The 15640-nt window shown below is 41.9% G+C and overlaps 1 protein-coding gene across 1 annotated transcript; it reads left to right on the top strand.

Moving 5' to 3' along the window:
- Positions 1-10266: 10266 nt before the first annotated feature.
- On the top strand, positions 10267-14018 carry ltb4r2a (leukotriene B4 receptor 2a; the record flags this gene model as incomplete). Its single annotated transcript, XM_080741444.1, has 3 exons — positions 10267-10869; positions 11581-11807; positions 13706-14018. The coding sequence occupies 3 exons, from the start codon at positions 10267-10269 to the stop codon at positions 14016-14018; spliced, it is 1143 nt and encodes a 380-aa protein (XP_080597570.1).
- Positions 14019-15640: the final 1622 nt, after the last annotated feature.

The raw sequence follows: 15640 nt of genomic DNA, 5'->3' as shown, positions 1-15640 counted from the left end.
AAATATGATGCCTTAATTATACCCTGGATTTTGTTTGAATTTGTTGGATTTACATTGGATGGACACTATTGAAGATACTACTTGGTTTGTAAAGGAAAACAAATACGCAGAAATGTGTGTGTGTGTGTGTGTGTGTGTGTGTGTGTGTGTGTGTGTGTGTGTGTGTGTGTGTGTGTGTGTGTGTGTGTGTGTGTGTGTGTGTGTGTGTGTGTGTGTGTGTCTATTTAGTTTTTTATTTTTCTGAAAATGTTAGAATACTTACTGATATCTTTAATAACTTGGTGTTGTTGAAGGTTGAAATAGTTTTACTATTAGTTGACTTTTGAAGTTTTTGGTTACTTGCGGATATGAAATTTGCCTCGTAAGAAAATGAGGTTAATTTGAGGGTATTATCAAGATGTTATAAGCAATATACAGCAAAATATAACAAGGGAAATCATACATTTTTCCAAATAGGTTTACACACACATAAGGGTGTCACAACTCTAGAAAACCATTGTTCAATTGACTTAAAATGAGTCTTTGTTGGATTTTATAGATCACACTGTCAAAGCTTTTTACATGTGAGGAAACTTAAACAGAAGTTTAACGCAGTGGCTCTCAACCTTTTCAGGCTGCGACCCTCAAAATAATCATATTTTAACTGGGGACCCCCCCAACCTGACGAGCACTAAGAGTTGAGGCATTACATTTTGTATAACATGGTTCTATTGTGAAAATAGCAGATTTACATGCTCACACCGCCTTGTGCGGCGTTGTGAGCATGTAGATCGGCTATTTTCACAATCTCTGCCTCTAATATTTGAAAGGTTGGCCAATGTTTAATTTGTCTTTTTAGAGGTATTAAAAAATGGTATCTTTAGAAATGTGCAGACACCCTCAGATACACTTAAACTTTATGTTGGTTTGTTTACTGTTGAGTGAGAAAACAATGTTGCACATTAAGTTAATTATCTGGGGACCTCCAAAATAACCCTTCTGCCATCTAGTGGCTGCAGTGACAGTGTGCACTTCATGTCAAACAGCAGTCGAATTGACATCCCTGGCAATTAAGTCCAAAATAGGTGTAGGGTGATTTCATTATAGTTATGACAAAATGTGCAGTTTTATTTTTGTTGCAATGCTTATCCCCCTTATTTGGTTGATTATAATTTAGTATTTTAGTGGTATACTCCATCCTTTCCCCCAAAATGTATATCAATAAAGACATTCCAGTATGGTATTACAAAATCAAGGACTTAAAAATGTAGGCCCACTGTTTGGAAAACAGTGATTTACAGTTTAAACCTGCTATTATGTTCATCATGTATGTACCTTATGCCTATAACCCTCGTATGCTTCACCATATATGGCTTTTGTCATTAGCTGGGAAACCCAGGTAGACGCAAGGCTCTCAATCAGGGCCCAGGGCCACACAGAGAGAGGGGGGGGTGAGCAGTCAAAACAGACAGAGCAATGCAGTGGCACACTAGACAGGACCAGGGTTCCATGACAAGGGCAGGGCACACAGGGCATGGGCAGACTAGAGGCCAAGATCGTGACAACAGGCAAGTCAAATTCCCTCTGAATGAATGTTAGCAGCTGAACTGACTAATAAAATACTGTTCTTACCAGTAAGACTCCCTAATCGGGAGATAAGCGACCATCACGTCGCATACACAAACTTTAGATCAGGAGGGAATATGGGAAATGGGACAGATCCATGATGACATGACTTTAGAGATACTGTGTACCGCTTTGCGTGATTTTAGGGCAAAATCTGTTGGAGCAGTGTCAAAAAATTTGTTTTCATGGTGACTCTATATAAATGCGACACTTCCCTTGCCCCAGCATGCAACGCTGATGAAGGCTTAATGCCGAAACGCGTCCGCCTGCTGCTGCTCTGCAGCTTTCCATACCAACCTTAATTTAAAATAAAAAAGTGCCTTAAAAAGACTGATCCGTGAGTGCTGGTGTTGTCTTTTCAAAGGCGCTAGAAGAGGGCCATGTGAGAAATCAAGGCTGGAGGTTGTGGTTTGCCAGCCAATAGTGTGTGTGCAAAGTTTAGCATGGATAGGGGCAACGGTGCAGTGATAAGAGTATAGGGCCAAAAGTGTGACGTGATGGACAGACTGACTGACTGATGGAGGGACAGCCGGTGGAGCTTTTCATAATACTTGCGACCGTCATTAACTTGCGACCTGACGGTCGCAATAAAGGATATTTTGGTTATTCCAAATAAATGAAATAATCGTGTGGAAAGAAATTGTTTGTATATTAGGGAGCAAACATTAGTTTATGAAAAAAGTGGTAACTGTTTTATTTTTGTAGATGCACTGTAACTATACAGTATTGCAAAATGGTTATTCCAAATAAATGAAATAATTGTGTGGAAAGATCTTGTTTGTGTATTATTAGGGACCAAACATTTGTTTATGAAAGATTTACTGAAAGATTTACTTTATTTGTAGTAACGTTTTCTTTTCGTATAGATGAACTGTAATTATACTATATTATTGCAAATGGGACGCACCTAAATGAGAGAATATTTTGAAAGTGCTTTATTTAGAGGAAATTAAGACAATTGACAGACGTCCTTTAGTGAGTTGCACTTTTCCAGAGAAATATGAACAGCGATGCCCAAGAAATCCCTCTGGCAGGTCGTCAGAGACTCATCAACAGTCAACTTGATGATAGACAAATTGCTTTCTAAAGAATCTCAGGTTCCCTGGGGCGCTGGCCTACTGGTCCAGGCGCATACCACTTGGGCATTGCCACATTGGCATGGATGCCTGGCGGCGGCGCGTGTATGATTCCCGATCCAGACGACCTTTGCCGCGTGTCACTCCCCGTCTCTCCCCCTATTTCCTGTCAGTCTACTGTCCTATCAATAAAGGCATAAAAGACCCAAAACAAATCTGTAAAAAAAAGAATCCCAGGTTCCCAACTTGGCAGGCACGTGCACACATAGACATCAAAGGGGGCTTGAGCCCCTGCCCTTTTATCCGTCTGTAAAAAGTGCCCTCTCCAGACCATGAATGCAGTTTTTATTATGGCGAAAGAAATTAAAATGGCCTCTTTCCATGCCATACCTGAAGGCAGCATTCATGAAAACCTGTCAAAACCCCCCTGAACTTGAACGTTGCATTTTATGTTGAAAGAATTGCCCTCTCTGTGTAGGAATCCATGCCGTACACTGGTGTGGTATCAAGCACCGAAAATAGCTGACTTCCAAGCTCACAACGCGTCGCACAACGCGTCGCAGTGAGCTTGGAGGTATTTTCACCAAAAGGCCCTTTTAGAAATGTCAGCCCCCCCGCCTCTATAACATTCTCTGCACGTCCCTGCAACTTGGTGTTCAATATAGTTATTTCTACAAGCTCTACCTTTCTACATAATCTAGTTATCTAGAAGCTTCAGGCAGTTAGTGGCTGAGGAGAGACATCCCAGCATGCCTTGGGGCACGCCTATACATGTTTCACGTTCTGTTCTGTGTGTAATGCTTTTGGCAAACAATGAGACTTAAGGCTAGGGAGTGTGAACGAGTCTGTGGGAGTGAGCCCCAGGGGGGTCCAAACATCATTTGGGGGGAGGGTCCCAGTGAAGTGACAGTTTGTGAAAGGGCTTTTAAGACCTTTTTAATACCTCAAAAAGAACCAAAATAAATAACCAGTAAGACAAGACACTAAGGGCGAGGTCGCACTGAAACAACAGAGACTGACACAATATGTCCATAAATGGGCATAAAAGGGACAAGGACAGAATTAATTTATGTGGTTGCCGTGATGCGAGTCACACTTGCAAATTAATTCTGTCTTGGCCATATATGGAGTGACTGACTGAATGACATGAGCTGCAGGTTTTCATGAGAGACAGCCGCTGATACGAACGACCTACGGCCTGGTCGCGACCTAGGCCACGACCTGGAGGTCGTAGGTCCCGGTTCTGGAGGTCGTAGTTCGCGGTACATACTTGTTAGGTCGCGGCCGGTCTAGTTTCGCGACCCCCGGCCGTGGTTGCGCCACCTCGGTCGTCCCCGGGCCGTCTTTTTGCAGAATATTCTAGAGCAGCAGCGCTATTCAACCTTTTGAAGCTTGTGATTGGCTGAACCGGAGGTAGGAAGCGCTCCATTGTAGTCACTTGGACCGCGCGAGGTGCACCAAAACCTATCCTTAACCCTAACCCCAACTCTAACTCTAACCCTAACCTTAACCCTAACCCCAACTCTAACCCTAACCCTAACCCTAACCCTAACCCTAACCCTAACCCTAACCCTAACCCTAACCCTAACCTGCCGACACTGAGTAGCTAACCTGCCGACGCTGTTGAAAACGAGCGCTCCTTCCCTTAGCAAGCGTAGAGTTTCTAAACTCGCGTCCCTTCCCTTAGCAAGCGTAGAGTTTCGATCGCGGCGCTCCTTCCCTTAGCAAGCGTAGAGTTTCTAAACTCGCGTCCCTTCCCTTAGCAAGCGTAGAGTTTCGATCGCGGCGCTCCTTCCCTTAGCAAGCGTAGAGTTTCTAAACTCGCGTCCCTTCCCTTAGCAAGCGTAGAGTTTCGATCGCGGACTTCCCAGGTCGCTGAATTACGACCGAGATCGCGCAAAACCTCCAGAACCGGGACCTACGACCTCCAAGTCGTGGCCTAAGTCGCGACCAGGCCGTAGGTCGTTTGTATCAGCGGCTCTTGCTGGTTTTCATTGCGACTGTCAGGTAGCAGTTACTATGAAAACCTCCACCGGCTGTCTGTCAGTCAGTCAGTCCCTCCGTCAGTCAGGCGATTGTGTCTGTCTCTTGTGTCTGTTGAAAGGCATTGTGTCTACACAATCTTTGACCAGATTGTGTAGAGCCAATCTTTGACCAGATTGGACTCTACACAATGACTCTTAAGGTGAAGAGCTTGTAGATCTGCTATTTTCACAATATTTATCTGTGGAACCGAGTCCTACATAACTAAATATAATGCCTCCATAATATAACTCCTACATTCCAAGTGTTAGTCAGGTTGGGGTGCCACTTTTGTAGGGTTAGGGTTACCTGAGTTGAACAGACTGTGTTGACAGGAAAGAGATCTGTGACCTAGTGTCAGCTCAAGCTTGACCTCGGCTATCAGTCTGCATTCCAAGCAGTGCCACTGCTTACCTACATGTACGCACCCATGCAGTAGCCTATAACATTAGCAGCAACATTTGGCACATGTGGCCCATTTGGAATGATCAATCTGAATAACTGGCATATTAAAAATATATTTTTTAAATTGTTAACACAATTCTATGACACTATGTATGTTTGTATATTGTGTGTCACTGTCACCTATGAAGCACCACATGCACCACATCTGAAAAAGTACAAGAAATTTAACAAAAACATGAAAATATAATACAAAAAAGGTCTATTTGGAAGGATGAAAACATGACCAAACAGCACTATTTTGATTGACAGTGTCAATCAAAATAGTGCTGTTTGGTCATGTTTTCATGCAGGGAAGGTCTCGGATCCAATCAAATAGGTGCCGGATCCACCTGATCCAATCAAATAGGTGCCTGATCCAATCAAAGAGGTGAGGGAGCTTGTTCCCCCACAAATTAAGCAATGATTCCAAGCTATAGTGGATCAACAACTCACATTGGTTAGTAGCCTATATACAGTAGATGCACACAAGCAGGCAGGCATGCACAGACACACGCACGCACGCACGCACGCACGCACGCACGCACGCACACACGCACACACACACACACACACACACACACACACACACACACACACACACTCATAGAGGTACAGGTGTGTGTGTGTGTGTGTGTGTGTGTGTGTGTGTGTGTGTGTGTGTGTGTGTGTGTGTGTGTGTGTGCGTGCGTGCGTGCATGCGTGCATGCTCATGCACGGTGTGTGCGGTGCGTGTGTGGTGGGTGTGTATGGACAATGTTTGAAAAGACAGAGGCGGGCCACATATAGCAGCCAGGAACACACCCTCCTGTCCACAGCACGTTACAGCAAGCTTATGCTGTCAGTGTGGAGACAGAGAGAGTAATTAAGAGACTGAGAGAAACACACTAACTGTGGGGGCGAGGATGTTAAGATAAGAGAGAGAGAGAGAAAGGAAAGACACTGACTGCAACAGTTGTAAAATACTTTCATTCATTCTTCCCTGGACTTGGTGACACATTCTTTTTTCTGTGGTGGTTATTTGGTGAGTATACCGTTCTCTCTTGCTTGACATCTTTACCATGCCAAGATCCAGTGGTTTAATTTGTGGTTGACCCTTTATCTATTGGCAAGCCAGTGTATACTTTAGGCTAGTGACATCAATTGATTTGATGGGCCTTAAAGCATAAGGCATAGCTCTGTGGTTAAGCAAAAAGGTTGTGCCACATCAAAATCTACATTTCCATGCTTTTACTATTGTTGTGTCAAGCAAGTTTCACGCTGGCTTCCCAATTTATTTCCAGTCAGCAATTTTCCCTAAATACAACATAATACGCATGCATTTTGTGCTTGAATAGCTTATCTGTCTTCTTTTAATAGTCAATGTATAAAATAGGGATTTAGTGTTTAAGCCATTATTTTACAGAAGTTATTGCGGCTTGTAGTCACACTTTTTTACATTGTATTGTTCATTAGCATCCCAATCTTGTATAGCTAATTATTCTGAGATCCACAAAATATCACAGTAAATAAGATAACAGTAATAGTATTTACATATAGTCAACCAAAGTAATCTCTACAGAACCTGACCACAAAGTCACAAACATTATGTGCTACCTCCATTTTTCGTTTATTTTATTTTATAACCTTTATTTAACCAGGTTAGTCTTGTTGTTGAACATCTCTTTTGAAAGAGAGATCAGATGTGACCAAGAAAAACAGAGTTACACATACATGAACATTATACATCCACACTGGACACAATAGACTGTACACACACACTAACCTTAACCAGATGCAGATGCGAGAGAGGTAGTACTATGCCATTAAACATTTCTTTACCTTCTTTTTAAAACCGGTTTTACATATACTCTGTGGTAGACAATTATATGTTCAAGTCAGTTGTACAGGTTGTACAGGTTAGCTATTAAGAGTTTGGTTTCAGTTTAATTCAGTTCATTTGTACAATTGCTAAAAGAAAAAGAAAAAAGACAAGGAAAAAAAGGTAGCTTATAAATATATACGTTTTTATAAGCTAGAGTCCATTATGTTCCAATGAACATAACTCAACTATACAGAGCCGTTCTAATTGTAGTGCAGTGGTTCTCAAAGTGGATTCCAGGGACTCTGTGGGGTCCTTTAGAGGGGTCTAAATTGACCCATACAAATCTGTAACTCTGACAGTGTACGAATGGAACCATTTGTACACTGTCAGAGTTAAGGGGAGACCTTGAAATGTGAGTTTGAGAAACACTGTTGTAGTGTGTGAGGCCATGACTCAAAAATGACATCACAGCACTCACCTGGTACCAGGTCGACAGTGACAATGTCAACGCAGTTAACCATGCTTTCTGTAAACACCTGTGACCATGTGTTCATATTTCTATTTACTCATCTCCATGACAATCATTCAATCATACAAATGTGGTTTTCGATTCTGCATTGTGCGCACGCCTGTTAACAATCTCTCTAAACCCTATAACAATTCATAGCACAAACACAAGTTTGGTTGTTTCTCTGTCAAACTGGCTTGGTTAGTGTATACAGTAGGAGCGTTGTTTTTTCCGTGCGTTTTTTTAAACGAAGAGAGTTTTCCATGCTTGTGTGAATGTGTGTATGTGTGGGCGTGCAGTGTGTACACAGTGCAGTCTGTTCATGTATGAGTGGACCCGAAGGTGTGTCGGTTCACTGAGTAAGAGTTGAGATATGTTGGACAAGCAATGACATGCATTTCTGTATTACTTACAGTACATGCCAATAATGATGCAGTTGAAACTAATGGGGTGATTGACAGTACATGACACGTGCAAGGGCATCTGCCGTAACCTGCAAACGAAAACAAGTAAAATAAAAAGTAACATAATGCTCATACGTCATACCTGCATTTTGCCATTTCTTTTCATTAGATGATAGTGGACAACTTCCTCTATCAGTGTTAATTTTTTCAGCAAATTTTGATTTAGTCTTAGTCTTAGTCTTTTGAATAACACACCGTTTAGTCTTAGTCCTGTCTTAGTCTTCTGAAATAATTTTTGTCTAGTCTAGTCTTAGTCGACTAAATATCAAAACATTTTAGTCTTAGTCTTAGTCTTTTGAATAACACAAATAACAGTCTTAGTCTTAGTCTTTTGGAACTGTTTTAGTCTAGTTTTAGTCTATCAACAAAATATCAAAATCTTGTAGTCTTTTAGTCTTAGTCTTAGTCGACAAAATTAACACTGTCCTCTATAGCAGGGCTACTCAACTTAAGATGGCTCAGGGCCACTTAGCAAAATACAAAAAGTCAGAGGGCCGCAAGATTAAAATGACGGTCATATTTCGGACATTTAGTCTAGATAATGATTTTGTAACACACTGCATGAGTAGTCTAAAAGGAAATGCACTAGAAAACAGCCACATTTCCATCTGTAAGGACAAACCTCAAAGAACAAAAAGAAGAAATGATTAATGATGAAGTATGAAGAAGCAAAAGTCTTGTATAAAACAAGACAAAAATTGTTTCTTAGTGGTTTTGGAGAGTAACTGAAAAATTATCAGAAATTATTTGTCCACACTGAAAGTAGACAAAATATTTTTTTATTGGTATGACCATGGCAGGCCGCATAGACATGCTGCTGGGGCCACATGTGGCCCATGGGTCGCAGGTTGAATAGCGCTGCTCTATAGGCTGCAGTCTACACAATTTAATTTAATTTGCCTATGTTTTGGGGGGAGGGGGGCATAGAATGAATTACATAGTATAAAATATACACGGTTGAATAATATGGAGAGGCAGAAGCAGAGAGAGATAGAGATGTATAGCCTACTGTACTGTGTATATCTATACTGTACATGGCAAATGATAGAGTGGACTAACATGCATTTAAGTGTGAAAAAGAATGTGCCTTCCTTGACTCTAAATTATTTCTCAACCAATGCCATGGCTTAAGGAACTGCTGAACTCATGTTTGGTCTCGTCGCTGAAGAGCTACAGATTCCCCCGTTACAACCTGCCACCCTTACGACACACTCCCACAATACTGGAGTCTCTTCTCTCCCAGCGATGAATGCTGGAGGCTTTACAGAAGAGCCCTCGGTTAGTCAGCACATAGTACATGTGTTTGGATTCTAAATACTTGAATACGTGTTACAGCGTGGAAGGATATTGCCGAGAAATTACGTTGAGGGGCGATGATGTATGAGTGGGTACAATGTCCAGCTCCTGCATAAGCGATGATTAATTGGGTGCAGCAGTTAATCAAACTTATTGATTTAATCAACAATAAATCACAATAGATTTTTTGCAATTTTCAAAAAATAGCAAAAATAGCAGATCTACAAGCCTGTAGATCTGCTATTTTGTGTGACACTATGTTTAAGTATAAAATAGGGCATAAGTGGTTTAAGTGGTTAATGGACTAAATCGATGTATTTAGTCAATTATAAAACATTTATTAAACATTTTCATGTTGATTCATTGATACAATTTTGAGAAATTGTCCAAAAGCTACACTCAATTATTCGACTAATCAGAAAATTAATCGGATAATCACAAGAAGTTAAACAAGAGTTGCAGCCCCAATTATGAATAAGATCAGATAAGACCAAATGACATGCTGTAAAATAAAGTAGATATCACATAAACATTATAAGATTAACTGTTATTCATCTTGTGGGGAAGTAGGGCACATCTGAGACATTTTCCCAAGATGATTAGAAGCATAAGGTCACAGGATGAAGCTTTTAAAATCCTCACCTACAGAAGATGTTATTGTTCTGATCGGCCACTGTCAGTCATTTGGTGTCTTTGCTGCCTACACGTGACACAAGTACACCGATCTACCATCATTTGCTGCCCATTGAAGAACACGCATGCACGCACGCACGCACACAAACACGCACACACACACACGCACACACACACGCACACAGATTTGCCCTTGGCAGATTGGTTTGGCACTCCTCGATTTGAATCTCACCCCAGAGTTGTGGGTGACTAATCAGAGCCCACTATTCAAAAGTGGGACTTTTTTTGCTGTGACGTTTGAATCTGTTTTTAATATTAGTCTGGCCAGGCCAGGCTAAAACATGCAGTCATGTTGGTCAGCTACATTGTTCATCAAACCTAATAACCAACATTCTCTCTTTGGCAGATATACCTACAATGTCCCAAAACAACATCCCCGCGCTTAACCACTCACGCCATGCTCTGGTCACCTCTGTCCCCTTGGCCGGGCCTGTCAACACTACCACAGGCATAGTGAACGACACAGTCTCCACCACAGTGGGCGCCCTCATCCTGAGCTTAGTCTTCCTCCTGGGAGTGCCCGGCAACCTCTTCATCATCTGGAGCATCCTGGCGCGGGCCCGCAAGCGCTCCGTCACCACCCTCCTGATCCTCAACCTGGCCTTCGCCGACGGCTCCCTGATGGCCCTCACCCCGTTCTTCATCGCCTACCTGGTGCGGAAGTCGTGGTTGTTCGGGAACGTGATGTGCAAGGTCCTCTTCTACCTCTGCCTGGCCAACATGTACGCCTCCATACACCTCATCATGCTGATGAGCCTCCACCGCCTAGTGGCGGTGGTGTGGCCCCAGCGTGTCGGCGCCATCACTCGCCGGAAGACGGTGCGGCGGGTGCTGATGGGGCTCTGGGTCGTAGTGCTGGCCACCTCTGTTCCAGCTATCGTCTACAGGGAGCAAAGGTTCAAGCCTCGGGACAAGGAGCAACTGGAGTGCGCTTCATTCCATGACAACAAGTGGCAACACGTGAGTGAAGAGGGAAGGGGCAGGCAAGAGCACAGAGCAGTATTTATCAATATATGGGTTTGGAACCTATAATGGGTCGTGGAATGGTTAAATTGCCGTGCCGAACATTATGAAGGCTGTTAGAGCCGACTCAGCGCCATTCGAGTTATGTAGCGATAGGCACAGAATCGTAAATGACCCCCCCCCCCCCACCCACCCAAGACAAAAAGAACCCACCAAAACCTTTTTGATAGATTATTATTTTTGAATTAAAGTATTGCAAGTGATATAGTATTTTGTTCAAATAAAAAGGATTTGTGAAGCTCCATGTTCTGATTCTAATCATTGCTATGTGTTTCTTTAGTAATGGTTGTCTTCCTGTTTAATAAATGCAGGTATATTAACCTGAAAATGTCATGAAAAGTGAGAATACATGTTACTGAGCAAACAGTTATTACTATCAGAATATATAGCTATTTGGCAAAAGAACATAACCCTTTAACCTATTAAAACCAGGAGAAGCCTCTGTGATGGCTATTCAAAAATACCAGCTCTACAAGCCTGCCTGTACAGCTGCTATTTTTTGACATTTATTTTTAAAGTGTACGAACTACTGTTTTAGAAGGCATTTATAGAATTGGCCTATAAAAATGATCTTAACACATATTGTATCTGACCTGAATTTGTGATGTTGACAGCCGACTGACAAACTTCTCTACACATTCTCAACAGACGGTTCTCCAGTATGGATTAGAACTAGTGCTAGGATTCTTTCCCTATGGAGTGATTGTTGGCAGCTACATCTGCATCTTGCGCAGGATCCGACAGACCAAGTTTCGCCGGCGGATCCGCAGCGAGAAGCTCATCTTGGCCATTGTGGTGACCTTCTGTGTGTTTTGGTTACCCTACCATATAATCAACATGGTGCAGGTATGCAGGGTGATAAATAGGGATGAGAAGTTACAGAAAGATTTCAAAGGCTCTCAGATTTTTAAGCATTCAATTCGTTCTTGTCTTTGCAGATTGCAGCATCGCTATGTAACGAGGGCTCCATAAAGGCAAGGTATGTACCATGTGGCTCTGCGGATGCTCTGAGGATGCTAGCAATCTACAAGCGGCCCGGTTTGTCGGTTTGTCTGTGTGTCCAGAGCTAATCTCGCAAAATGTTGGATCAAACAGAGCCAAATGTCTTGTGCAAACTTCCAGTAGTCTTGTGCAAACTTCCAGTAGTCTATCGTTTTTGAATATCAAACTGGTGGTCCTTGACGTGAAAAACATTGTGAATCACTGTTGAAAGGAATGTGAAATGGCTACATTCACCAGAATGATCCTCTCTCAAGTGGGTGAAGATGCATTAGTGTCCACTGTGTTTAAGCCAACCCTTTTTTTTTAATTTATGCTCAGTAGTACAATGGTGTCGCCTGCCATACAAAAACCGATGCAACAGGTTGTTAGCTTGTAGTGTGACACATCTACACATCTGACACATCATTTACAAGCGACAGCCTTGTGCTATGAACCTCCATAGCAGGGCCGGTTCCTGGCATAAGCAACATAAGCGGTCGCTTAGGGCCACAACCATAAGGGGGCCACATCACAGGGAGAAGACTGCAACGCGTTTTGAGCTTGTAGATCAGCTATTTTTCACTATATGCATTGTGGAGTGAGTGTGAAGTGGCCCTCTCGACATGTGGCCAAGACCCGCAGGTTAATATCGGAATACGATATATTATTGATTTCAGCTGTTACCCACTTTAATTACTTCAGTCTATAGTAGTAGCATAATGACCAGTGCTATAGTCTTTTTTGTCAATGTATTTGCATTTCATAAAGTTAACATAAGAACATATATGTATTTGAAATTAAATAATAATGTTACATTTCAGGATTCCAGTAAAAAAAATAGCTAAAAAGAATACAGGATTCCAATTAAAAGAATTGTGAAAATAATGGATCATAGCAATGCTTGTAGATCTATTTTTTTGTGGCCCTCTGGAGTGATTGTGAAATATAGTGGCCCTCTCCATCATCTAAGTTGCCCACTCCTATACCCTATCCAAATGCTACTTATTATTTTAATGTGCAATCAAATTAAGATCTCACACAAGACACAACAGAATTGAAAATATGCCACATACTGTAGAGTTGAATAGGCCTACAAGTTGCAATTTGAGACCAAAAGAACACAGGATGAAGGTGTGTGATTTTGTATGAATCTGATTCAAATCAATTGTTGTTTTTTCTTGTTATAACATTACACTCATGTTTTTGGACAAATTAAACAGTGTCTAGAAATAGATATGTATTATAATAGTTTTATCTTGGTTTTGAAATGTTTTTCATTAGAGCATAGCCTACATGTTTCTGTTTTAATAGCTTTTAACTAACCAGAGAGAATGATCTAATAATGTTTTATCTGTGCCAAAATGCAGATTTCTATGCATTTCTGGGGTTTTGACCGCCCCTCAAAACCCCAATTTTTTTCGGCCGCCCGCCTTGCGGGCGGCCAGGATGTATCCCGTATTTGAATCTCTGGGAGTTGGCAACCCTATGTGTGTAGTTAGTAGATACATGCTTGAGTGCTAACAACAGACACCACATGTTCTACTAGATAGAAAAAGACGTTATTATTTATAACTTTGGTTTTGGCGATTCAAAGACAGTTAATAAGTGCACACGTCCGTCAGTGGGGGGCCACCTAAAATAATCTCGCTTAGGGCCACCTGTACCCTAGAACCGGCCCTGCTCCATAGCAATCTATAATGTCATCATAATATACAGTAATGCAATGGATACATTAATCATAAATGAATGTCACTTATCTGCCCCTCTCTTTAACATCTCCATCCATCACCAGTTTGGATCACATCTGGAAGAAGTACCGTGCCGTCACTTCCTCCGTGGCTTTTATCAGCAGCTGTGCCAACCCTGTGCTGTACGTCTTCGCTGGGAAGTCATACATCCGCCGGGACGGGCTGGCGTTCATGGCCCGTCTGTTCGAGGGCACGGGCCTGGACTCCGGGACCCGGAAGGGACGGCAGAACAGCCAGAACAACAGCCGAGAGAAGGACGCGGACGCTGTAATGATGAAGGACAGAGATCCAGAGTCTACGACCAGCGCCAACGCCAACTCCAACTCCAATGTCAAACCTTTGAAGAATGGAAAATAAAGGGTTGTTATATCGGATCAACGCGGATTGCACGGTGGACTTTCTGTATGCAATGTGCAGATGCGTGCAAACCAAGCTTTGTGCACAAACTATGGCTTTACAAGGCAAAGCTTATGGAAGAACTGGTTGCTGCACCTCTGAACCTAATTTTGAATTGGGTTACAGAGCTTATTAACATTTGACTGTGAACCTTAACCTATATGCAAATGGAGGCTTCATGCAGTGCAGTACCCCATTTGACCGCCAGAGGGAAGAGTACACCTCCTTGACTAAGTTGGCAGACTTGTTCAGTTTGAGGCAGTGCTGGGCAATAGGATTTTAAAGTTATATCACAAAAGGTCCAACATTCATGTCTCAATATGCTCATGGCTTCTCCGAACTTACTTCACCACTAAATTCAACAATGCAACACTGTGTCATTTATGTCTTCATTTACTGACATGAGGCCTCTGATGACTCTGTTGAAATATGTTCTCTTTACTCTGTGGGTAAGATATATTGAGATATATTATATTATTTTCATGTAGGCTATTGTACTGGAAAATGTGATACATTGTCCAGCGCTAGCTTGAACTTATGGAAGCACCTAGGCCTCTGTGGAGAAACACATAACAAACTTTTGGACACGTCTGGAGATGACAATTAAGATGTTCTCATTTTATTGCCAGGTCAAATTTTAAGTCATGTTTACAGTGCATATCGCATGATTACTGTGGGGAATTGTATGTAAACTGGTCGATGTGTATATTTGCCACTTTCCTACAGTCCTTTTGTTACTATTTTTCTACTTTTTGTACAGGTTTAACGAACGGTGAACGATAAATACTATCATGGTACGTAAATCTGAGATTGTGACCACATGTTTTTGTGCTCACCAGGTTTGTACACTTCAGTGGGTTCTTCAAAATATACCTGCTGTTTTTTTGTTCTGTTTAGTTTTTTCATGTACTGCCAAAACAGGGAGAAAAGAAACAACAAAATGTTTGTGAATAGATAGGCACGGATACACACACAGAGAAGACACATATGATACAGACAAGGGCAAAAACATATTTAACAATCTGGCATCATGATTATGAGATCATGATTACCAGAAATTAGAACAAAGCTTGACAAAACTGTACAATTAGTACAACCTCCGCTAATCTGGAAAGATGCCGGTATTTTATGCAATCTGGCACTTTGAAACGTACTGTTCTATAGTGAGATGAGGCAGGACCTTCGTGTTGCAACAGGAAAGTCATCGCTAATTTGTCAGACAGTTACACAGAGGCCTGCGGCGAGGAATTAGACTGTTTATGACTGAGGAAACTGTGATTCAGGGCTTAAGCAACAGCACATTTTCCTGCAGTTCTCTACAAACAGTTCCCCTCAGGATACTCTATCCATGCAGCAGCAGATTCTTTTCCCTTTTAAATTACATCACTCACAACATTCATTTTCTACCTCACCTGGGCTTCTCTTCCAACCTCTTTCAGTATAAGTTCAGTTTTTAGTTCCGCTATAGTGGCGAGGCTCTAAAGATGCCGATGTCAGTCAGTCAATCTGTATATTGGTCCACCACTTTGGGCCCAAACGACGTATTTCTAAAATGGATGTCATTTTCTGTGTATCTTCAAGCT

This window comes from Nannobrachium achirus (assembly GCF_963921795.1).
Source record: "Nannobrachium achirus genome assembly, chromosome: 14".
Taxonomy (NCBI): domain Eukaryota; kingdom Metazoa; phylum Chordata; class Actinopteri; order Myctophiformes; family Myctophidae; genus Nannobrachium; species Nannobrachium achirus.
The sequence above is the reverse complement of the archived record's forward strand: the minus strand, read 5'-3'. Positions and strand labels throughout refer to the sequence as shown.